We start from the raw sequence: 23,680 nt of genomic DNA, 5'->3' as shown, positions 1-23,680 counted from the left end.
AAAGAGAATGGAATCGTCCTGGTGTAGTGAAAATTTTTTTTCAGCTACAATGAATGTGAGTTGAACCGGTGAGTTGCTCTGCGTGTGGTATTTTAGATAGAGTTGATTTTGTAAAACTTATTGTCATAAATCGAGTGCCAAATTGATAAATTCTCCAGGTTTGCAATGACTGTATTTAAATCATAGCGTAGTCGAAGTTGCGTTAAGTGTTTAGAGCAGTTCAGAAAAGTATTTTTCTCAAGTTCGCCGAAGAAGCTCACGTTTTTAATTTAGCCGCGTCTTGCTTGTTGTAAACAACAAAATCTTATCAAAGTTTCGCCCAGTTTTCTGATTTACCCGCTCTTTTTTTCGGCTTATGTTTGCATATAATCTCAAAATCTATTGTTTCATTCCAAAATTAATGATTGGAAGCCGAAAACTGAGTAAAAATGTTTATTATTTACGCGACCGCGCGATCGGCTGAAAATAGCGAGTTTGCCGGATTCTATTCAAATCTTCTCGCTCTTGCGAAAATCTAAATTTTTCGTTATCAATAATTGAATACTCCCTTTAAGCCATTATAAAGTTAGAGCCTTAAGATAATTTAGGATTCCTTGTTTTCCACGATTACATGCTAATCAAAAAATGCACTGAAAATAAAACTTGCATCGGCCGGCTATGAAGAATTTCTTTCCGAGTAGAGCAGTTTCATATCCACTTTTGTTTTGTTGTTGTAGTTTTAACCCATTTAATAAATCCTTTATTGACCAAGGTTGTTCGGTCAAGATGACTGGAAATTGGCCTCGTTCTTTTTTTTAACGTTTTTATGAACCTCGACTTCGTCTCGGTCCATAAAAACGCAAAAAAAAGAACTTGGCCAATATCCAGCCATCTTGACCTCACGCTTGGTCAATAACGCATATACATTTTGCGCGTTCTCTTGACCTCCAGTTATTTGGTGAAATGACATAATAGTGGAATAATAAAAGGTGTAAACATTGAGCGATATTTGACGTCCCAACAGCTTTCTTTCCCGCTTTCTTCGCCTCGTGGAATGCGGGCGTCAACTTTTTTCTTGCTTTGACCAACTGTTTTGCTGGGATGTCGTCGCACACAGTAAATGTGTTATACCTGTGTGAAAAAACAAGCAAGGCTATAAAGTGAATCCTGAGCTTTGCCTGATGAACTATTTAAAAAAATATAAAATTGTATCAGGCATGAAGCCGGCCTTGCTTCATCAAGTTGTTACTCGGCCTGACTGATTTGTATTTGCACATAAGGTAAACCTGAAAAGTTCGGTCTTCCTTCCAAGCTCAATTAGTGTTTACATGTGAGGAATGCGGGTGATTGTGTTTGAAAGGTTCTTTTTACTTCAGTTAATTAAGTACTACTCTTTAAACTTTGAACCAAAATATCTATCGGTCACAGAGCCTGTAAATCTAACAGTGACACTAATTTCTTAGGATTATTTCTGTCGTATCGTTTGTGTCTGAAATTGTTTCTCAAGACGATGAATCATCCGCGTATTAATGAGTTAGGAGAAAAACAGTGTCTTCTTATGTTTCACGGTTAAAATACAAACGTTCGGCAATGTCACCACTTGCCATAAATTTTTTCTTAAAAATCTTCTAGTAAAATTGTGTTAATTTAACAATTAGATTATGAGCCGGAAATTTCTATCGCGTCACAGTAGTTGACTTCCACACGATAGAAATCGAGAGCGAATAATCTAAATTGTTTTAGTATAAATCTACTAGTCGTTTCTGTAAAACCTCTTCACAGACACTTCGAAACCGCGAGGAAGCGGCCGCCATTTTGTCCACAACCGCACACTGCCAGTAGGCAACTCATTCTACTAGCTACCTACAACAGAATAGCTAGTGAGTAGCGTAGCAAATAAAAGAACAGCATTCGTGATAGCACGCTAGTGGATTTATACTCAAAATGTATAGTAAATGGACGCTAACTTTGAGATTAAAAGATTGTGGAACTAGAAATACACACCTATCTTTCAGCCGTTTTTCAATGTCCGACAGGTTAGGGTCGCATTGTTGGCTGATCGTCGTCGTTGCATTAAGGACGGTTTTAGTTTACCAGTTTCAGACTGTCCGTCCAGAGCATCCTACGTGGCAGAGATGTGAACAAGAAAAAAAAAAGAATAACACAAAACATCACCAACACAGCCACGAAACGCAGGCCACCACGAGGAGTAATTACTTGAGACAATTTCACATGAAAGTTGCACATGATGCGGAGGGCGATAGCGGGTGCGTTACATGAAAACACGGGCGAGAAAATTTTCGCGCTAATGACGCCACTGGAGCAATGCCCTAACAACAGTTGCTTATAAAAAAACCCCTTCCTTTCTATTTGCAATAAAACTGTTGTGAAAGAGGAAGTAGTTTGATAAAGAGATGAACAATGGAAATTATAAGAGTGGAAGCGATTACTATGAAATACATACCTTTAAATTACTTGCGACTTACGAAAGTAGCCGCGAAAATCCGAAAAAAAAAGCGGAATCTTGGCCCCAAGGCAAGAGTATAAATAAACAACTCAAATTTGCATGCATGTTTAGGTGATTATAAAGTGACTTCTCCAGCATCGCTGCTATATTTTATCATCAGGCCGAATTAAGAATTTATAATAACTATGGTTGTATGTAATGGAGTACAGAGTCATGATCAAGGAAAGCGCCAATACAAGTTTAAGAAATAGCTCGTTCTTTAATCGTGCACAACCAAAACCTATCATCTTCCCTGTGGACAAGACAAGTTCACTGCAATTCGTTTTAACGATACAGTTAGTTGACAAAAATCTTGTGTGTTTAGGATAGTTTAAAATAAAATGACTGAATCAATATAAGTTATGATAAATTTAACGTTAAGGGCCCTTGCCAATAATTTACATGAGGTACTGATTGCCCAAGACGTCAAACGAAAGTGTCGCAAACTAAGATTTTATGCCTCAAAGCCGAGACTATTATGACCTTTTTTTTTCTTTTTACTTAAAACCGGTCCTTGTGATAAATAAATTAACGGTATCAGTATCGTTCTCCATAGAAAAAAAAAACGGGTTTTAATATTTTTCTCCAAACTACCAAATATGGCTCTATAGGTCATTGAAACGAAACGTTATTCCGCTACAAAGGCTGAGGATTTATTGGTCATTCATTTTGTAGCCAAACAAGAAGCTTGTTTCAGGCCTACTAACTTTGTGCAGCAAGGTTAAGATGGAGCGTGACCCGGAATAAGTCTTTGGAAATTTGAACCTGAAAACCTCCTTTTAAAAGATGTTCTTGAGTTACCTGTTATATATAGTTTGTTTAAGGCGAACTGCACCCCCAACCCCCCATCCCCCATCCCCAACACCCCAGTATGGTAAGTACAATAGGCGGAGGAGTGTGAAATGTCAAATAAGTGAGTCCACCAGAAACAGAATTGTAACTGAGGTTTTTCCTGTGCACGTGAGACCAGGAACCTATCAAAGAGTTTCATGATTTGCTGTAATGTGGTATCAAGTAACCTGTAACATGCGTATTGCTCAGTATTTCCTTACAATATTGGTTTACCTTAGCCTCAACGTTCTTATAAAAGGGTTCTTAACAAAAAAGGGTGTACGGGGAGAACAAAGAGGCGGAACGAAAACAGAGACAGTTTCCTGCATTTGTTCTCAAAGTACTTTTTTCCTCAAGCATGGCTCAAACATTAAAAGATTAGCTACCAAAAATGTTGACTGGCTAATGAAATCTTTGACCAGCAAATGTAGACGTGACATGCACTCAGGAATGTTTAATATTGCCTGCATGAGGTTAGTCCTATTGCTGGCTCGGTGGCCTAAACAGATTCATCCGGCAGAAGATGAAGGTGTCGATTATGCATGGGATGCTGACCAGAATGCGCTATTGGGGACCCGAGAAAAATGTTTCAAGGAAACCAAGCTTTAATCTCTCTGATTTCATGTTACGTTTATTCAGTTTTCCCTTTACTCTACATTTCGTTACTATAGTCAGTTCTCTGTTTTACTCGCTTGCTTCACTAAAGTCCCGTGTTTAAACTATTTCCTGTTTAGTCCAAAGACAAATCACACTGTTTCTTAAATCAGTAGTCAATCTTTTCTTTTGTAGAGTCATCGATGCTGTGTTAAAAGCTTTGCATGCACTCGTCACTTGGTGCACACAGCGCATGTCAACTCTCGACCATCGACATATGGAAGGCACGGAAGTGAGCCGCATCTTCCTTCCACGGGGTACAGTAAGGCACCATTCTTGTTGGCGAAAGTACCACGAACATACTCCGGGTCACCATCAATGCAAACGAAGTCGCTTGAATGCTTGTGGGCGTGATGCGCAGTCATCAGGTACCCATGATACTCTTCGGTCCATCCAGATGGACAGTCATTCCGTGCGGGCATCATCAGCATTGAGCCACGTGACTTGACGAAGCAGACAGCGCAGGGTGCTTCATGGTCGTGAATGGTTCTCTGAAAAGGATTTCCGTTGTACTGACTGACTTCATACTCAGTGCCGTATATGTATCCTGCATTTTGATGCCCATCCTTGTACTTGTCATACTTTGGATTGTGAGGAAGACAAAGATAGCTCGCCCCGCCACCATAGTGGTAGTACCATTCTCCACCCATTATACCTAAAACAAAATCAGACAAAATCACCATGACAACATGACAGTAAGAAACTAAAGAAAAGTGTGTTCGAGAGACTTGAACTGCTCCGGTAAGGCAGCTAAACCCCGCTTTCCGTGGATTGAACTTATTATTTTACGAATGATTTGAGTATTGGCCATCTCCAACTCAGTTATCTTGAATCCTACTCTATTTCGAATGACTTTTCGTGGGCCTATTTGACCCTGCATTTAGAGTTTAGGAGCTTATGATGTCAAATAAATGAAAATTCATACAGGAAAACGACATTCCGCTATTGCATCGCAAAATTTGAAAGCCATTGTTGTCGGAAACGTTTCTCCTCTTCTATTTCAAACAGAGAAACAAAAATTACAATCAATTGCAAATCCCCCTTACCTTTATAAACTATCTGAGCACCACTGGGACATGTGGTCCTTCCCCAGCGGACATACTTCACCCCAGACTGTCCCTTTTTTCCTTTGGCTCCTTGAGGTCCCCGGGCACCTGTCCTACCAACAGCTCCCTGGTTTCCTTTAGGACCAGGCGGGCCTGGGAACAGTTTGTTGGTGCCAGGCTTTCCCGGCTCCCCTGCAATAGAAATGATTCTGAGCACTTTTCTTTCTTTGATAGTTTTGTTTTTTTTTTGGTAAAGTTCTATTCAGTTTAGTTCAGCTCAATTGTTATATGTAACATAACATAACATAATATAATTATTTTTAATACTGAAGATAACTGATCACTACAGTAATTTCTAGTCATTAGGGACGATGCCTTCTTCTGCCAGTGTGCATATATTCTGCGCATCACGGCACATTCTCATCCCCAGGCCAGTGCCACGATTTGATTCGAAATTAGAGTTTCTCGGTCCATCCCGAAATGCGAAAAAACGTATAAGCTCGTATACGCAGTAGAAAGCGGCGGAGATATCCTTAAAAACAGCATCATTTTGGGAATGTAAAATAAGGGTCGTGTACCTTTTGGACCAGTTTTTCCAGTCAGTCCAGTTTTTCCAGTTGGTCCAGTTTTTCCAGGGGGCCCAGGTGGTCCCATTCGTTCCTTTCCACTATTTTGGAGATGCTGTCCTGTTATATGAAAAACACAACTAAAAATATCTCTATGTTCTCTCCAGAACTAAAATTTACTCTCCAAGCCGATCTAGTTTGCTATTTGCTGCATTGTGATCTTATCAGGTGGAAACTTTTGCTACTATTTTCCACTGGAATAAATAAACGGAAACGGTGGTCACAAAACGTTTCTTCTCCTCTACACAAAGTCAGTGTAGTTTTTCAATTAAATATTTTGATTATTTTTTCCCTTTTTCACTGTGACCTTACAGAAGCAGATCTTGACGTGAAATGTCTTATCCTTTACACAGCTCAGCAAATTTGTTTCTTTTTTTTCTTCTTCTTCTTCTTCTTCTTCTTCTTCTTCTTCTTCTTCTTCTTGTTCTTCTTCTTCTTCTTCTTCTTCTTCTTCTTCTTCTTCTTCTTCTTCTTCTTCTTCTTCTTTTCAGGTTAACATGTTGATAATGAATGAATCAAGTAGAAAAAAGACAGGAAATACTATCTTTTAAGATGAACCAGCCAAATCGCATGAGTCAAATTGTAGATTGTATAATTTTCTTTATGCCAAAATTGAAAAGTAGTATGTCAAATAAGGTTTCTTTTAAATAAGGTTTTTTTTTATTTTTAGCATTAGTGAAACTTAGAATAAGCAGCCACAAGCTTTTGATTGAAACAGGAAGATATGACAACATACCCCGTAATGAAAGGGTGTGTAATGTTTGCAACTGTAAAACTATTGAAGACGAAATTCATTTTTTATTAGATTGCCCAAGTTACTCTTGTTTAAGAGATATGTTCTTTTTTTAAAATAGAACCTAGCCTTCCATTTACAGGATTATTAGTAAAAGAAACTTTACTATCGCATATAATGAACTCAACTGACTATTTTATAAACACTCAATTAATTTCATTTGTTTTCTCGTGCTTCGAATTGAGAGATAAACTTCTCTCCGGAATGATTACTTCTACTGTATGAAAAGTTTAAAATAAGCAAAGACTTCAGTTAATTTATTTGTTAATTTATTAGGAATTAGTTAACGAATCAATAATTAGCTATGAATAGCTTTTGCAATACTGTATTTGTTATTGCCATGCAAATAAAGCTTGTTGTTGTTGTTGTTGTTGTTGTTGTCGTTCAAAATTTCTTCCACTAGTCTTGAGCATACTAACCCAGAATGTAAGCCATAAGAGACGTGTAAGAATCACGGCTTGACCTCAGCTGACTAGGCGATAAACGCAGCAAGGTGTCAAGTCTGCAGAAATATCATCAAAGGAAAACGAATGGAATAAAATCAGAACTTTTAAAAATATGTATGTGGTTTAGACCATCCGAACGAAGGTTACTCAATATTTCGTGCCAGTGGGAAAAAAAGAAAAGTAACGTGAATTTGTGGAACAGATTGGCAAATAGTAAATGAAAACTGAGCTGGGTACTTCTCCTCAGATACCATTTAACATGTCATTCGTGGTGGTTCGAACTTTTGATTCTTAATAGCTGTTATCAGATGCAGCGTACAGAAAATGGCTCTGAACTTTTGAGTATGTGGATAGAATCTTATCGAAAAAAACAACAGTTCGGATCCTCCAATGAAACCTGTGGTCTACGTAATTCGTAATTCATTAAAAAACTTCAAAAAAGGACGTAGTCAAACACCCAAGAAGATTTCAAATATTCCATGACACATGTCATTTTCTTAAACTTTGTACTCAAGTCGAACTCAACTTTCTAATTACTCAATTAAAATCAAGAGAGGATGTCTTGTTAAAATATAAGCTTGATTTTTATGAATGGCAAACCTCTTCTCGAGTTCTTGGAAACGTTTTTCCATCAAGCTTGCACTTTTGTTTAACCTGTGCGAAAAAACAAACAGGACTGTCAGGGTGAAATTATGTGTCAGATTTACGATAGGTTTATTTACCCCTGAATTGAAAAAGTGAATTATCTCTCGCAACAGAAACACATCGAATGAAAGGAAACTAAACTTTGGAAGCTTAAGCTTTCACTCATACAGGTTAGTCAGTCTTCAGAAATTAGAACTATTCAGTATGTTTTATCTTTCTCATTTTTGCGTAAAAAAGGTGAATACGGAAGGCAGATGAGTGTGTTTAATAACTAGTTTGTTTCCTCAGTGAAGTACTACTCGTTAAACGTTGAACCAAAATATCTTTTTCATCCAACTGACGTACTAATTATTTATGATTATTTCTCAGTGTAGTATAGTTTGAGTGGAATTTGTTTATCAAGCTAAGCCGATGAATCATCCGCGTATTAATGAATTAAGAGAAAAACAGTGTGTCAGTACGTTTCACGGTTACAATACACGCGTAGTCAAGGTCGCTTGCCATAAATTTTTTCGTAAAAATCTTCTAGCAAAATTATGTTATTTAAATATTTAGCTAGTAAATGGACACTAATTTCAAGATTGAAAGACTGCCGAACTAGAAATGCGCACCTATCTTCCATGATTACTTTCAGTCGCTTTTCAATGTCCGACAAGTTGGGGGTCGCATTATTCGTTGATCGTCGTCGCTCTCGCTGCATTAAGGACTGTTTCAGTTTACCAGTTTCAGCGCCATCAGCAGACACCCCATTGAAGTTGTGTTCGTCACTTTGACGCTGTTTGACCAGATCATCCTCCGTGGCAGCGATGTGAGCAAGAATGGCACAACACATCACCAACACAGCCACGAAACGCACGCCACCCCGACAAGTTTTTACGGCAGACAATTTCATCCCTGACCGAACAGGCTTTAAATCACTTTGAAAAAACAAAATAAAGCTTCGTTCTCTGATCTCCAACACAAAGAAGTTGTTATGCGTAGTCGATATCAAAGGATATAGGGCCATGGGCGAGAATATTTTCCCGTTTCAGTGACGTTGTACGGTTTGAACAATACAAAAATGAGTAGTGACAAATTTTAATATACATGAACAGTTGCTAGTAAATTTGCAATTTTTATTTATTTTCTTTAATTTTAAAAACAGTTTGTAAGGATACTCGATACAGCCACTCTTAGATTAATTCAACAGAAAAGTAGTAATACCGGGCTATGGCGAGGTGCGTTGATAGCTGGATTTTTAACCGTACAAATGATAAATGTTTTCAGTTCCGTGCGATGAAACATTCACGGAAAAATTTCTTAGGTGCAACCTCTTAAAACTATGCTGTTAAAGGAAGAATTATGAATTAATGCTGGGTTTTCTTGCTCCAAAAAGAAATCAAACAAACCAACGGATCGCGTCAAATCATTTTAATTTCCGGCAGTCAAGGATGCGGGAAGGGATCCCACATTGTAGCGGAATTCGGGACACTGTCGACGTTATAAGAGCGTGATGCGACGGAGTAATGATGTCCACGTAATCGTCTTCGCGGGTTACATTTGTGTTTATTAAGAACAACAAATAACTCTACCCCTGTTATTTTAATCAGACTCCATACCAAAGAGGGATCAGAATGTGGATTTCTGAGTGACTGCTGGGGCGGGATGGTAGGATTAGGAACAAAAGGTAAGGTTGGGAGGATGTTTCATTCCCGCGGCTTTCTGCATCACATCATAGCATATTGTGTTACACGTTGAAAGCAAACAATGACGAAGCTTATGTTTGGTCGGTATTGTTCAACACAGACGAGACTTTTGACGTATTTGTATTGAGGTCGAAATAGCTGAACAGTATGCTAATCTTAGGTAAAATATCGGAAGACAATCATTACGGGTTGATATAGCTATATAGAGAGAGTATCTAGCTAAAACAACTTGCTATCCTTGAATTTAATTTGTTGATAAGGAAAAGGTTAAGCATCCAAACGGTTGGAACAAAGGCAGATACGTTTTAAAAACAGAACAACTGTTTTTAATCTTGAAGGCAAATGAGCAACCTTTTCTTGTATAATCAGCCGACAATGTGGATACAATTTATACAACTGTACCGATTAAACAAAGAAATCGAACCAGTTTCACATTGAAAATGATTATAATGGTCGCCAAAATCTTCAACCCCGGTTCTTTGACCGTGAAAAACCGTGGAATTTGTTTTATAAATTAACAGTGGGTATGATTTTCTTGTTTGTGGTGTAATGTTGTAAACAGTATAAAGAGTAGAATTTTATTGATATTTTAGCAAATGAAAAGTTGCTGAAAAGTTTTAGTTTAGTGTTAGTGTGACGTCTAATGATTTTACCGACCAAATAACATGTAAATGTAAATGTTAATGTAAATGAAAACATCACCTAAGCGATACGACAATCGTAGGCTGTATAAAACCCTTCCTTTGGTGAAATTGTAACATTGTGTTAGGAAATTATAATATCCTGGAATGACTATTTTAGAAAACGTCACTTTAAAGACAAAAATAAATAAATATTAGTCAAAGACGACAACTGGACCGGATTATGGCCGCAAAGGATAAGTAAAATGACTATCTACCTGAATGATCTAGGCGGGGGAAGGGAGGGCTGTACACCTCGGAATTTTTGGTTAGCGTGTGCGGCTGGATTCTCCAAACCCTGACCTAATTTAAGACCAAAATATGTCATTGTTTTGGTAGCTTTTAGATCTGGCCTCTTAAATTCGTTTCAATTCCAATTTTCAGACCTAGTTCCAAGAATCCTTTCAGAAGCCTTTCAGACCAAAACGGCTCAAAAACCATATCCTGTGGCAAGAGAGGACGAGGTTTTTTTTTCTTTAGCCTCTGTTGACTGTGGTGCCTCTCCGGGTCCGAAATGATCAAACACCAGGGGTGAGTTGGGTGTAGCTGCTAACGCCAGACCTTCAGCCCAGTCACATTCAGTATTCTAACTTCTTTCTGACGATAGCATTTACGCCCACCGTTAAGTTTTATGCAACTCGTCCCAGGAGCCCTGCAAACATCTATTTCTTCTCACAGTATCAGTATGTGGGCAAAGATCCAAAGGATGAGAACAATGATGTGCTAAGTTGGGTAACAGGGAACCAAACGGTTCATTTCGTTGGACCTTTCGTTGGCAGTGACCATTCACGTTTTCGTTCTCAAACTACTTTTTCCTCGAGCATGGCTCAAACATTGAAAGAAGCTACCAAACAAGTTGACTGGCTAATATAGGGTTAGGCCAATCTCTACCTTTGCCAATCATGCTAACTTGCGCATTGCATGTTTAGACCATGTGCTTCCACTGGTTGCCATCTTGAGCTGAGTTGATAACTCTCCTGCGAATTCGACAGCTAATGAGATCTTCGACTAGCAAATTAGGTGTGGAATGAATAATACTGCCTGCATGAGTTTACTCCTATTCCTGACTCGGTGGCCTAATCAGATTAGACCGACAGAAGATTAAGGTATTAATTAATTATGCATGGCATGCATGGGACTGGAGAAAACGTTTCAACGAAACCAAGCTTTAATCTTTTTTTTCGTTTTAATTTCATGTTACATTTATTGTTTTCCCTTCATTCTACCCTGTGTTACTGTAGTCAGTTCCCTGTTTTAGTTGCTTCCTTCACTAAAGTCCTGTCTTTCAACTACTTCCTGTTTAGTGCAAAGAAAAATCACGTTTTGATTAAATCACTGCTCAAGCTTTTCTTTTTACGAGTCGTCGGTGCGGCATGGAAAGCGTTGTATCCACTCGTCACTTGGTGCACACAGAGCATGTCAACTCTCGACCATCGACATATGGAAGGCACGGAAGTGAGCCGCATCTTCCTTCCACAGGGTACAGCAAGGCACCATTCTTGTCGGCGAAAGTACCACGAACATACTCTGGGTCACCATCAATGCAAACGAAGTCACTTGAATGCTTGTGGGCGTAATGCGCAGTCATCAGGTACCCATGATACTCTTCGGTCCATCCAGATGGACAGTCATTCCGTGCGGGCATCATCAGCATTGAGCCACGCGACTTGACAAAGCACACAACGCAGGGTGCTTCATGGTTGTGAATTGTCCTCTGAAAAGGATCGCCGTTGTACCCACTGACCTCATACTCAGTGCCGTATATGTATCCCGCGTGTTGATGGCCATTTTTGTACTTGTCATACTTTGGATTGTGAGGAAGACAGAGGTAGTTAGCTCCACCACCAGGATGAGTGTGATCGTCTCCACCCATTATACCTAATATAAAATCAGAGAAAAAAATTATGTGGAAAATACAGTAGGAAACTAGAGGAAAGTATGTGTGAAAGACTTGAATTGCTCCAGTAAACTAACTTCGCTTCCCGTAGATTAAAGGAATTTATTTGCCGGCAAATAAAAACTTTTATGACTTCTGCCTACTTAGTGATTTAAATATATTAACTAGGCTTATTAATTAACTCGGTATAGACCTGTGGGAGAGTTGTGGTGGAACATCGTTTCAGGGCGTGACTGGAGGTATATTTTCGATAAAACCCTAATTCTCATTACATAAAAATATTAAGCAAGAGTCACAAGACTATCCTGTGACCAAAGTAACAATAAAAATTACATTGAGCAATAATCACGAGCTTTCACGGAAAAGTACTTAGCCTCGACTTCAAACTGCCAGTATAAAATGTGGCTATTGCCTCGTGCTCGTCCTCTCAGTCTCAGACTTGACACGCTGTCCGAGTTTGACCCACCTCCTCCCCTTTCTCCACCTTTGTCATTTTTTTTCAATTATTTTTGTTTATGTACATTTCAACTTGTTGTTGGCCTTTTTTATAGTGCCCTCACCTTTGCTAGAGCTTAATAATTAAAATAATAGTTATTCATTCGTTTTATTTTACATTATTGGATTTAATTAATAATTAATAAAAGCGGCCATGACGCATGGCCAATATTAATCCCAACACTGGCTGGTTTATTTGTGTTTTGACGCTCTAAGCAAACGAAGCTCGTCTGTTGGCATAAAACTGACATCACGAAATATTGGCACTTAATTGTATTACGCGTGGGAAAGGAGACATAAATTATCATTCTATCAGTGGATTTCAGTATTGGCCATCTCCAACTCAGTTATCTTGAATCATTCTGTATTTCGAAAAAAGGATGACTTCTCGGGGGCAACTGGCGTTTAGGAGCTTATGATGTTTAATAAATAGAAATTCAAACAGGAGAGGGCATTCCACTATTGCCGATCACAAAATGTAAAAGCTACTGTTGTTGGAAATTTTTTTTACCTTTCCTTTTTCAAACAGCGAAGCAAAAATTACAATCAATTGCAAATCCCCCTTACCTTTATAAACTATCTCAGCACCACTGGGACATGTGGTCCTTCCCCAGCGAACATACTTCACCCCAGACTGTCCAGTACCGTCTTGTCCCTTTTCTCCTTTGGCTCCTTGAGATCCCTGGGCACCAGTCCTACCAGCAGCTCCCTGGTCTCCTTTAGGTCCAGGGGGACCTGGACGCGGCTTGCCGCTACCTGCATTTCCCGGTTCTCCTGTAACAAAATCATGCTGGATGGATAAATATTTCTTAGATGTAGATCAAATGGCATTGTACTCGAAAATTAGTTTTTTTTTTCTACCTAGTTGCATAATAGTTATTTTACAATAATATTCTTTATTGCTTGTTGATTTGCGGTTTTTTGTTTTTTTTTTTGTCGGGTTTTTTTTGTGTTTTGTCTTATTTGGTTTGGTTTGTTTAACTTTCTGTCTTTTTTTATCTTTCGGTTTTTACCTTGTTGGGTTGCTTTATTTTATTTTATTTCATTTTATTTTTGGTTTAATTTTATTTGAATCATTGTTTGTTTGTTTTCCTTTCGATAACCTATTTTAGGGTTAAACAACAGCCACTGCGGCGTAAGTTACAAAAGCAAAAAGGGAGCTTTTTCTTCAGCTCTGAACATGAAGTTGACTCGGGAAGTTTGTAGTGATTACTACAGGTCATTGCTTCATCAGGCCCTTCAACGTTTAGTTTGCAAAAACTAACATTTTGAAATAAACCAATTCTTCTGAAGATTCTGTTTTAAGGTTAGAGATTTCCTTTGTGTACCTTTTGGACCAGTCAGTCCAGTTTTTCCGGCCTGACCAGGCTCTCCTTTTGGTCCAGGTGGTCCCATTTGTTTGTTTCCAGAGTTTTGGCCATGTTGTCCTGTAACAGCAAACACAACAACTGATCGCCAAAGGGTGTGTCTATTTTTTTCTTTCTTTCTTTGTGTCTTTCCCTTTATTTTCTTAATTTTCCTTCTTTCACTTTGTTTGTTTCCTTCTTTCGTGTCTTGTCTTTCCTTTTTTCTTTTCTTTTCTCTTTTTTTTTCTTTCGTTTTGTTCCCTTTCCTTTCTTTCGTTCCTTTTATTCTTTCCTTCTTTCTTTTTTTTTCTATTCTTTCTTTCTTTCTTTCTTTCTTTCTTTCTTTTTGTTTCTTTCTTTTCTTTGTTTTCCTTTCGATTCCTTCTCTCGTGAGTTTGTTTTTATGACTTAACGGGTGACTAGTGCTGGCAGTGACCAACTTCAACACATTATTCATTTTACAGCCCCTCTTCATTTTTTCTAAACGCTGTAGATTTGCAGGCAATTTTGTGGGCTTGGAAAACCATTTTTTGGTTGTAGCGACCCTTCAATGAGTTTGCACAGGCTCCTGGTTTGCATTGAGGTATGAAGCTTGCAAATGTTTTCTCACAGACTACAATATAGTATTGTTCCCACAAGAAACTAACCCCCTTATCTAATTAAAAGAGGACATAGTTAGGTAAGCTGATATTCGCTGTATACCAACCTAGCAGGTAGATCAGAAGGGATCCATAAGAGTCGCTTGATCTTGGTGGCAAACGCAGCAAGGCATCAATTCTACAAAATCAGCATGATACATTGGAAAACGAAAATCAAACGTTTACAACATTTACACCCAGAAGGAAGCCTTCATGAAATTGTGGCTCTAATGTTTGACTTTCTCGAAGAAATTTTAAAGCGTGGATATTCAAACAAAAGTAACTGTACACGACTTTCCTGTGGTGGCTGTTTACTGTGCTACACAGGTTGAGTCTGTGGATGAAATCTTTACGTGTGAATATTATCTTGTGTACCGAGGATGGCTGTAAGTATGTCCATTTCTGTGGATATAATCCTAAGACTTTTCTTTCAAATGAAAGCTATTGAAAAGTAATTTTAAGTAACAAAGACTGGAGTATTATACTGGAAAAGTTGTTCAACTTTTAAGTTTGAGGATGGAACCCTTAAGTGTGGCCATTCAAATGAAAACTACTGAGCAGTACTTTTCTGCTCCGCTGTTTATTATGCTGTACAGGGTGCCCCTAGTCTTTTTTACTCTGTTGATGAAATCTTAAAATGTGACCATGCCAACTTGAAAGCCATTGAGGAAAAATTTCTAGTTCCACTTCGGAGTCTGTGGATGAAATCCTAAGGTTTCACCACTTAAATGAAAGCTACTGAGCAACACTTTTCTGCATGCTTCATTACAGTGCTGAACAATTTCGTTCTAACTTTTGATTCTCAGCATTAAATCTTTAAATGTGATCGTTCAAATAACAGCTGCTAAGCAGTACTTTCATGTGGTGCTGTTTGTTATGCTCTTCAGGGTGGTTGTAACGTTTGACGCTGTGATTGAACTCCTAAGTGTAATATTAATTTTCCTGCGATGTTGTCCAGTGTCGAAGATGCGTTTGAAGTGGTTCTAAGGTTTGAGTCTGTGGATAAAATTCAGTGAATATAAATGAAACCTATCGAGCTGCAATTTGCTGTATATCATAAGATGTTAAAAAATTTTGATCAGATGTGTGAAGTAAGCAGTACTAGTCATTTTTTGCATCTATTTTTTTAATTAAAAAGGTGTACCTTCCGCTTTAAGCCTTTGCCTGAAATCCTGAAGTTTAACCATTCAAATGAAAAATATGAGTATAACTCTCTGTGAAGCTGTTTATTGTGTTTTACAAAGTTGATCTAACTGTTTTGTCACTGGCTGACTGTTTGTCAAGTGTGATCATCCAAACGAAAGCGAAGCGACTGTATTTTACTGTGTTTTCCATGATACTGTTTACCATGCTTTACAAGGTCAGTTCCAAGTCTTCAGTCTGTGGATAAAATCCATGATATGGTTCACTATGCTTTACAAAGTGGTTCCAACATTTCAGTCTGCGGATAAAATCCATGATATGGTTTACTATGCTTTACAAAGTGGTTCCAACTTTTCAGTCTGTGGAGAAAGTCGATGTTATGGTTCACAATGCTTTACAAAGTGGTTCCAACTTTTCAGTCTGTGGATGAAATCCAAAAGTGCTGAGCAGTACTTCCCTGTGGGGACGTTTATTCTGCTGTCAGTACTAGGTGGTCTCGCTTCTGAGTCTGCGGATGAAATCCTCGGATGAAACCTACTGGGCAGTACTGTTTATTATGGTGTACAAGGTGTGATTCTAACTTTTTGAGTCTGAGGATGAAATCTTAGCAGCAATTTCGTTGGCCTTTGGTGTTATACCACACATTTTAAGTCTTCGTGTAAAATTCTTATATGTGACCAATCAAATGGACCCTTATGAGCAGTACTTTGAGACTAGAAATTTCCTGCGCATGTTGCTGTTCCCTATATACCTGGGTAAATCTAACTTTTGCGTAAAGGTGATTCTTTATATTAATAAGTTAATGTTTTGGATTTCAAGTTTTCAGCCTAGGTGTTCAATTGGAGAAAGGGGTTGATAAATCAATGAGAAATTTCAGAATTTTGGCAGCAATCAATCAGTGCGCTCTCATGAGCAAGCCAGATTTGTTATTCTGAGAAGAAACTAGCTTCAATGGCAGTGCAGAGCTTAAAAGACATTAAATGTTGGTAATATTTACCATATATTCATTTTTATGCGCTTCAGACTTGCTTGAAAAAAAGCAGTTAATTTTAAAAGATTAAAACTATCAGCTATAACATGAACAGCAAAAACTAAATTTGATCTTTCCAACACTTCACCTTGCGTTTTTATGCCCTGAGAAAATTAAAGGACCGATTTTAGTGGCATAAAAGTCGCCACAAGAAAATATGAAATAATCGATTTCATCAAGTAATTAATAAAATTTCAAAGCGCGTTATATAAAAAATATGATCTCTACTGAACTCTTAACTGCTTATATTAATTACGAAAAGCACCTTAGAAACTTAAGAATTTTGGCAGCAATTAATCAGCGCGCTCTTATTGGCAAGCCAGATTGGTTATTCTGAGAGGAAACAAGCTTCAGTAGGAGTGTAGAGCTTGTTGAGAAGAGATAAAATATTGGTAATATTTACCACATACTCAATTTATGCGCCTCAGACTTATTTGGCAAAAAAGCATCTAATTTGAAAAGATTAAAACTATCAGCTATGACATGAACAGCAAAAACTAAATTTGATCTTTCCAACACTTCACCTCGCGTTTTTATGCCCTGAGAAAATTAAAGGACCGATTTTAGTGTCATAAAAGTCCTCACAAGAAAATTTAAATAATCTATTTCATCAATAAAATTTCAAAGCGCGTTATATAAAATATGTGATCTCTACAGAACTCTTAACTGCTTAGATTAATTACGAAAATCGCCTTAGAACCGACAATAAAGAAGCAAGCTTTATATATATTACCATGAGTTCCATACCTTTTTTCTATTTCTTCTAATCTTTTGGTACTTTCATTGTACCTGTAAAAGAGAGATCAGGGTGTCAGGATATTTCCACTTACCCAATATTAATTTCCTCATATGTTGGTTTCATAATGTCGCTTGCCCTCGAGCAAAGCTCGTTAACTTTGTCAGTTCAGACCCTGAAACTCGCCTACACAGATTAATTGAGTTATAGCAAAAGTACGTTGGCTATGCAGCCCTGACAGATGGTCCAAATTCCCCGCAAAATTTAGAAGCCTCTTTCGAGAATATTTGAATTTAATAACTAGCTGAATAGTTGATTGGGAGATGGATTTACTTAAGGAAATGCAATCACAACTATTGTAGAACATGTGGTCGGAAATTTCTCTCTCACCTTAAAACTTAGCTGGGATTTTTGGCTTCCGAAAATGCATGAATTTTTTTTTTCTATGTCAAAGTATGTTGCGAACATACTTATACACAATGTCAGCCGCTTTAGTATGGAAGTCGCTCCTTCACATCAAAGGTATTTTCAGATATTTCACGTAATATCTCTCAGTAAAACCGAGAGGCTTGAATGTATCTCAGCAGATGAAACTGATAATTATCTGATACTGTACGTAAATTAAATTATCTTAGCTTTATATATATCTTTATTCAGGTTTGAAATGGGATCTGCTCGGCAGATGGTAAAATTTACCGTTATTCAAAATTTGGAAACTAGGAAATTAATCAAACGTACCTTTCTTCCATGGATTTCAATCGTTTTTCAACTTCCGTCAGGTTGGGGGTCGAATTTTTCTGAACTGCTCTTCGTCCACGGTACAGCATGGACTGTTTCAGTTCACCTGTTTCAGCGGCGCTATCAGCTTCTACTCGACGCTGTTCTTCCAGAGTTTCATCCATGGCAGAGATGTGAGCGAGAATGGCACAACACATCATTAAAACAACCATGAAACGCAGACCGCCCCGAAGTGTAATCACAGACAATGTCATTGTAGACCGAACGGGCTTTCAGTTACTCGAACGAGATTTAGGCCGAGAAAAGCAAAATAACTTTCTTTCTCTAATCTCCAGCACAACAAAGTTGTTTTGTGTCGATATGGAAGGATATAGGGTCATGGTCGAGAATTTTTTCGCGTTCATTGTGACGTTTCCGCATTTGAACAATACAAAAATGTACCGTGACAACTGTCAATATACGTGGCTGTTGGCGAATTTGCAATTTTGAAAGCAGTTTTCATCCGTCAAGGTTTCGCCCGCAGGAGGCAGGAAGTGTTCCCATGTCGAAGCGGGACTGCTCGGGATGCTACTAGAGACCTTTAGATTTTAGTGCAAGTACAACTACCAATGCGAAATTTGGTTTCGAGCTTTTAGCGAAGTAATCCCACTAAGCTTCAGTTACTCTTCAGTGAGCGACGAACTTGACGAAGTTGTTTTGAATGGCCATAGCTAATTATAAACCCCAGTCGTGATGCCAAAAGACGAGATCACCTACGTTTCGAGGATTCTTTTCAGTTCTACGCCGCTCTCACAAAAATTCCCACCGAAATCTCACTGGTTCTCCCACGTGCGTTCTCCAAGTTGTCGACTGGAAAAACTCGCAGTCGAACTCACTCGTACTAGAATCTAAAGGTCTCTACTTAAGCAACGACGGCGGCGACGGCAACGACAACGCCTAAAAAAAGGTTTCACGAGGAATAAACTAATGACTCTGCACGAGCGTTTTAAATCCTGGTGAATTTTCCTGCCTTCTTCTTCAAACAGAAACGTGAAATGACGCAATTCAAGCTTTTGTGGAGAACGTGACAGCATAACAGCATACGACGGTGAATTGTTCATTCTCTCAGTTCGTGCTCTTGAACACCACTACAACAGTTTCATTCCCGAGTATTTCTTGGACGAATGGTAATTATTGCCATGCAGCACAAATAAAATGAAGTTATATTTTCAGTTGCAAGTGACATTTTCGTTGCAATTGGTGTTAAGAAGTAAGGGAACTTAAGCAGCAACGACGGACGATATTGTAAAGGACGCAGTATGGGACTGAACCCCAGTTATTTTAACTCACATCATACCAAAAAGGTATCCGTTAACGAGATTCAGTGGCTGCTACGGTGCGATGTACAAAGGAATTAACATTGTTGGCTGGAAACGTTTTTCGCTTTTATTTTGATGAAGCTTCAAAGTAAATAATGAAGCAGCTTTTGTTCAGTCGCAGATAAAATTTTTTGGCGTATTTGCATAGTGAGGTCGAAAAAGCTGAACAGTATGCTAATCTTGATGCCGAACGAAAATAATTACAGTCATCTCTCGCGTTGCGGACACCTCGCTATTACGGACAGCAGCTGAATCCCCGAAAAAAAATAGACTACAGACGTTTGACTGAAATAAATTCCCGCTATTACAAACTCTCCCTATTAACAGCTATTGAGTACACCAACTAGCGGTCCCAATTTCATTGCGGACCGAACGGGCTTTCCGTACGTTGTGTTACTTTGGGTTTCACTGAATGCTTCGCCAAGAAAACAACTCTGGGCTACGCCAAAGAAAGTTTCACATGAAGTGGAAGTCGATAGCGAGTGAATTACATGAAGATACGGGCGAGAAATTTTCGCGCTAATGACGTACAGCCACTGGAGCAATCCCCCAAAACGACCTTCCTTTCTATTTGCAATAAAACTGTTTTGAAAGAGGAAGTAGTTTGAAAAAGATATGGACAATGGACAACATAGCAATGGAAGAGATTACTATGAAAAACAAGCCTTCAAACTGCTTGCGCCCTAAGAAAGTAGCCGCGAAAATCGCCGAGCCGAATCTTCGCCCCAAGGCAAGAGTATAAATAAACCTTATAATCACCTCAACATGCATGCAAATTTGAGTTGGCAACTCAAGGTGACCTCTCCAGCATTGCTGCTTTTATCAGTAGGCCGAATTAAGAATTTAGAATAACTACGGTTGTATCTAATGGATTACAGAGTCATGACCAACGGCTTTGCTTTCATTTGCTGGGTTCACAGCCTGGATGGAGTCCACGTTTTGAGTCTGAGGATAAAATCATTCAAGTGTGGCCATCCAAAAAGCGACCGAGGAGCGCTTGTTTTTTTCCTATTTTACAGCCCATTATTATGCACAAAGTGTTTCTTGACTCTGTAGATGAAATACCAAATAATGAACGCTGAAATGAAAGCTATTAGTGAAACGGCAGTATTAACATCTCCTATGGCAGTGATTATTATGCCGTACAAGGTGGTTCTAAGTTTCGAGTCTGCGGCTAAAATCCTAAAGTGTGACTATTTCAAATCAAAGCTGCTGAGTAGTACTTTCATGTGGTGCTGTTTATTATGCTGAGCAAGGTGGTTCTTAGATTTGAGTCTGTGGATCAAATCTTAAAGTATGTGCCTTCTTTTTAATAGGTCATTTCTGATACCGTTTTTAACTCTCAGGTACAAGACGTTTCTTGAGTGTCTGGTTGAAATCATAACGTGTGACCATTAAAATGAAACTATTGATCAGTACGTCTTTATTAACCGTTCCGTGGTTCAACCCTGTTTTTCAAATAAAAATTGGGAATTTTGTTATGTCTTGAAGGAGAGAGAGTTAAGGGACAAATAGCATACAGTTTGGGTGCACGATTAGCCGATGAGGGGAATAGGTCACACCACTAGAAGTAATCAGTTACAGAAAGCAGTCACTTCATGGAAATTACTGTGTATTGTTCAACCGACCATGCGCTGCTTTTTTCATCACAAAACGACCAGGACCGACCAACCCCGTTAACCAGAGCGTCTCAGTAGGCTCTCTGGTGAGGAATTCGGAGCACGAAACCCGCCGACACAAATGCGGGACAGAGAGGGGGACTGTAGATTTGCGGGTAATGTTGTGGGCTTGGAAGAGCATTTTATCGTTGTAGCGATACCTCAATGAGTTTCCAATGAAGTATGAAGCTTGCATATGTTTTCTCACAGACTACATCAAAGTATTCTTCCCACAAGAAACTAACCCCCTTATCTAAACGAGGACATAGTTAGGTAAGCTGATATTCGCTGTATACCAACCTACGCTGTAGAGGGTAGATCAGAAGGGACCCATAAGAGTCGCTTGATCGTAGCAAGGCATCAATTCTGTAAAAGGAACATGTTTCAGTGAGAAACGAAGATCAAATGTTTACAACATTGACAACCAGAAGGAAAGCCCTGATGAATTTGTGGCTCTAATGTCTGACTTTCTTGATGAAATTGTAATTTGTGTGATCATTCTACAAAAGTTACTTTACTCTTCTTTCTTGTGGTGGCTGTTTGGTGTGCTACACAGGTTGGTTCTATTTTTGAGTGTGTGGAGGAAATCTTTAAGTGTGAATATTCAAATAAACTCTTTTCACCTGTACTTTCCTGCAAAGCTGTTAAATATTATCTTGTGTACAAGGGTGGCGGTAAGCATGTCTAATTCTGTGGATAAAATCCTAGGATTTTTCTTTCAAATGAAAGTTATTAAAAAGTAATTTTAAGTAACAAAGGCTGGACTATTATACTGAAAATATTTTTTAACTTTTTTAGTTTGAGGATAAAATCCTCAAGTGTGCCCATTCAAATGTAAGCTACTGATCAGTACTTTCCTGTTGCGCTGTTTATAATGCTGTACAGGGTGGCTCTAGCTTTTTACTCTGTTGATGAAATCTTAAAATGTGACCATTCCAACCTGAACGCCATTGACGAGTGATATCTAGTTCTACTTCTGGGTTTGCGGATGAAATCCTAAGGTTTCACCACTCAAACAAAAGCTACTCACTAGCACTTTTCTGCGTGCTTCATTATGCTGAACAATTTCGTTCTAACTTTTAATTCTCAGCATGAAATCTTAAAATGTGACCATTCAAATAACAGCTGCTTAGCAGTACTTTCATGTGGTGCTGTTTGTTGTGCTCTTCAGGGTGGTTTTAACGTTTGACGCTGTGATTGAACTACTCCGAAGTGTAACCTGATTTATTTAGTAGGTTTGGATATTAATTTCCCTGCGATGTTGTCCAGTGGCGATGATGCGTTTGAAGTGGTTTTAAGGTTTGAGTCTGTGGATAAAATTCAGTGAATGTAAATGAAACCTATTGAGCTGTAATTTGCTGTATATCATAAGATGTTACAAATTTTGATCGGATGTGTGAAGTGAGCAGTACTAGTCTTTTCTCTCGTGTACTTTTTAATTATATATGTTTTAAAAGGTGTACCTTCCGTTTTAGGCTTTTGCCTGAAATTCTGAAGTGTAACCATTCAAATGAAAAATATGAGTATCACTTCATGTGGTGCTGTTTATTATGCTGTACAAAGTTGGTCTAACTGTTTTGTCACTGGCTGACTGTTTGTCAAATGTGATCGTCCAAATGAAAGCTAAGCGACTGTATTTTACTGTGTTTTCCATGATACTGTTTATCATGCTTTACAAGGTCAGTTCCAACTTTCCAGTCTGTGGATAAAATCCATGATATGGTTTACTATGCTTTACAAATTAGTTACAACTTTTCAGTCTGTGGATGAAATCCAAAAGTGCCGAGTAGTATTTTCCTGTGAGGACGTTTATTCTGCTGTCAGTACTAGGTGGTTCTGGCTTCTGAGTCTGCGGATGAAATGCTCGGATGAAACCTACTGGGCAGTACGGTGTAATATGGTGTGCAGGGTGATTCTAACCTTTTGAGTCTTAGGATGAAATTTTAGCAGCAATTTCCTTGGCCTTTGGTGTTATACCACACATTTTCAGTCTTCTGATAAAATTCTCACATGTGACTAATCAAATGCACACTTATAAGCAGTACTTTGAGACTGGATAAATCCTTAATCTTTTTTAACAAAAATTTCCTGCGCATGTTGCTGTTCCCTATATCCCTGGGTAAAACTTAACTTTTGCGGAAAGGTGATTCTTTATATTAATAAACTAATGTTTTGAATTTCAAGTTTTCAGCCTAGGTGTTCTACTCGGAGAAAGGGGTTGATAAATCAATAAGAAACTTTAGAATTTTGTCAGCAACTAAACAGCGAGCTCTCATTGGCAAGCCAGATTAGCAGCAGTACAGAGCTTGTTGAAAATACAGGTTGGTAATATTTACCATATATTCATTTTTATGCGCTTCAGACTTGCTTGGAAAAAAAAAGCAGTTAATTTTAAAAGATTAAAACTATAAGCTATGGCATGAACAGCAAAAACTGAATTTGATCTTGCCAACATTTCACCCTGCGTTTTTATGCCCTGAGAAAATTAAAGGACCAATTTTTGTGGCATAAAAGTCCCCACAAGAAAATTTAAAAAAATCAATTTCATCAAGTAATGAAATTTCAAAGCGCGTTCTATAAAAAATCTGGTCCCTACTGAACTCTTAACTGCTTATATAAATTACGAAGAGCACATTAGAAGCTTCAAAATTTTGGCAGCAATTAATCAACACGCTCTCACTGGCAAGCCAGCTGATTGGTTATTCTGAGAGGAAACAAGCTTCAGTAGGAGTGTAGAGCTTGTTGAGAAG

At 38.3% G+C, this 23,680-nt stretch overlaps 2 protein-coding genes across 3 annotated transcripts; both read right to left on the bottom strand.

The window, feature by feature from the left end:
- Positions 1–4,075: 4,075 nt before the first annotated feature.
- LOC146467529 (uncharacterized) lies at positions 4,076–8,645 on the bottom strand. Of its 2 annotated transcripts, XM_085125737.1 has the most exons (6): positions 8,138–8,645; positions 7,482–7,535; positions 6,855–6,937; positions 5,595–5,702; positions 5,017–5,208; positions 4,076–4,625 (listed from the first exon to the last, which is right to left on the bottom strand). In XM_085125737.1, exons 1-6 carry the CDS (start codon positions 8,530–8,532, stop codon positions 4,144–4,146), a joined length of 1,314 nt encoding a protein of 437 aa, XP_084981863.1. In that variant the 5' UTR covers positions 8,533–8,645; the 3' UTR covers positions 4,076–4,143. The 2 variants fall into 2 exon arrangements, with proteins under 2 accessions (XP_084981863.1, XP_084981864.1); XM_085125738.1 differs by lacking the exon at positions 5,595–5,702.
- A 2,454-nt stretch (positions 8,646–11,099) lies between these two features.
- LOC146467528 (uncharacterized) lies at positions 11,100–18,261 on the bottom strand. The gene is made up of 6 exons (XM_085125749.1): positions 17,915–18,261; positions 17,188–17,229; positions 14,336–14,406; positions 13,612–13,710; positions 12,851–13,057; positions 11,100–11,769 (listed from the first exon to the last, which is right to left on the bottom strand). Exons 1-6 carry the CDS (start codon positions 18,166–18,168, stop codon positions 11,288–11,290), a joined length of 1,155 nt encoding a protein of 384 aa, XP_084981875.1. The 5' UTR covers positions 18,169–18,261; the 3' UTR covers positions 11,100–11,287.
- Between the last annotated feature and the right edge of the window lie 5,419 nt (positions 18,262–23,680).

This window comes from Pavona decussata, unplaced genomic scaffold, assembly GCF_977016875.1.
Source record: "Pavona decussata unplaced genomic scaffold, jaPavDecu1.1 SCAFFOLD_135, whole genome shotgun sequence".
NCBI classification, from domain to species: domain Eukaryota; kingdom Metazoa; phylum Cnidaria; class Anthozoa; order Scleractinia; family Agariciidae; genus Pavona; species Pavona decussata.
This window is presented reverse-complemented; position numbering and strand designations above follow the sequence as displayed.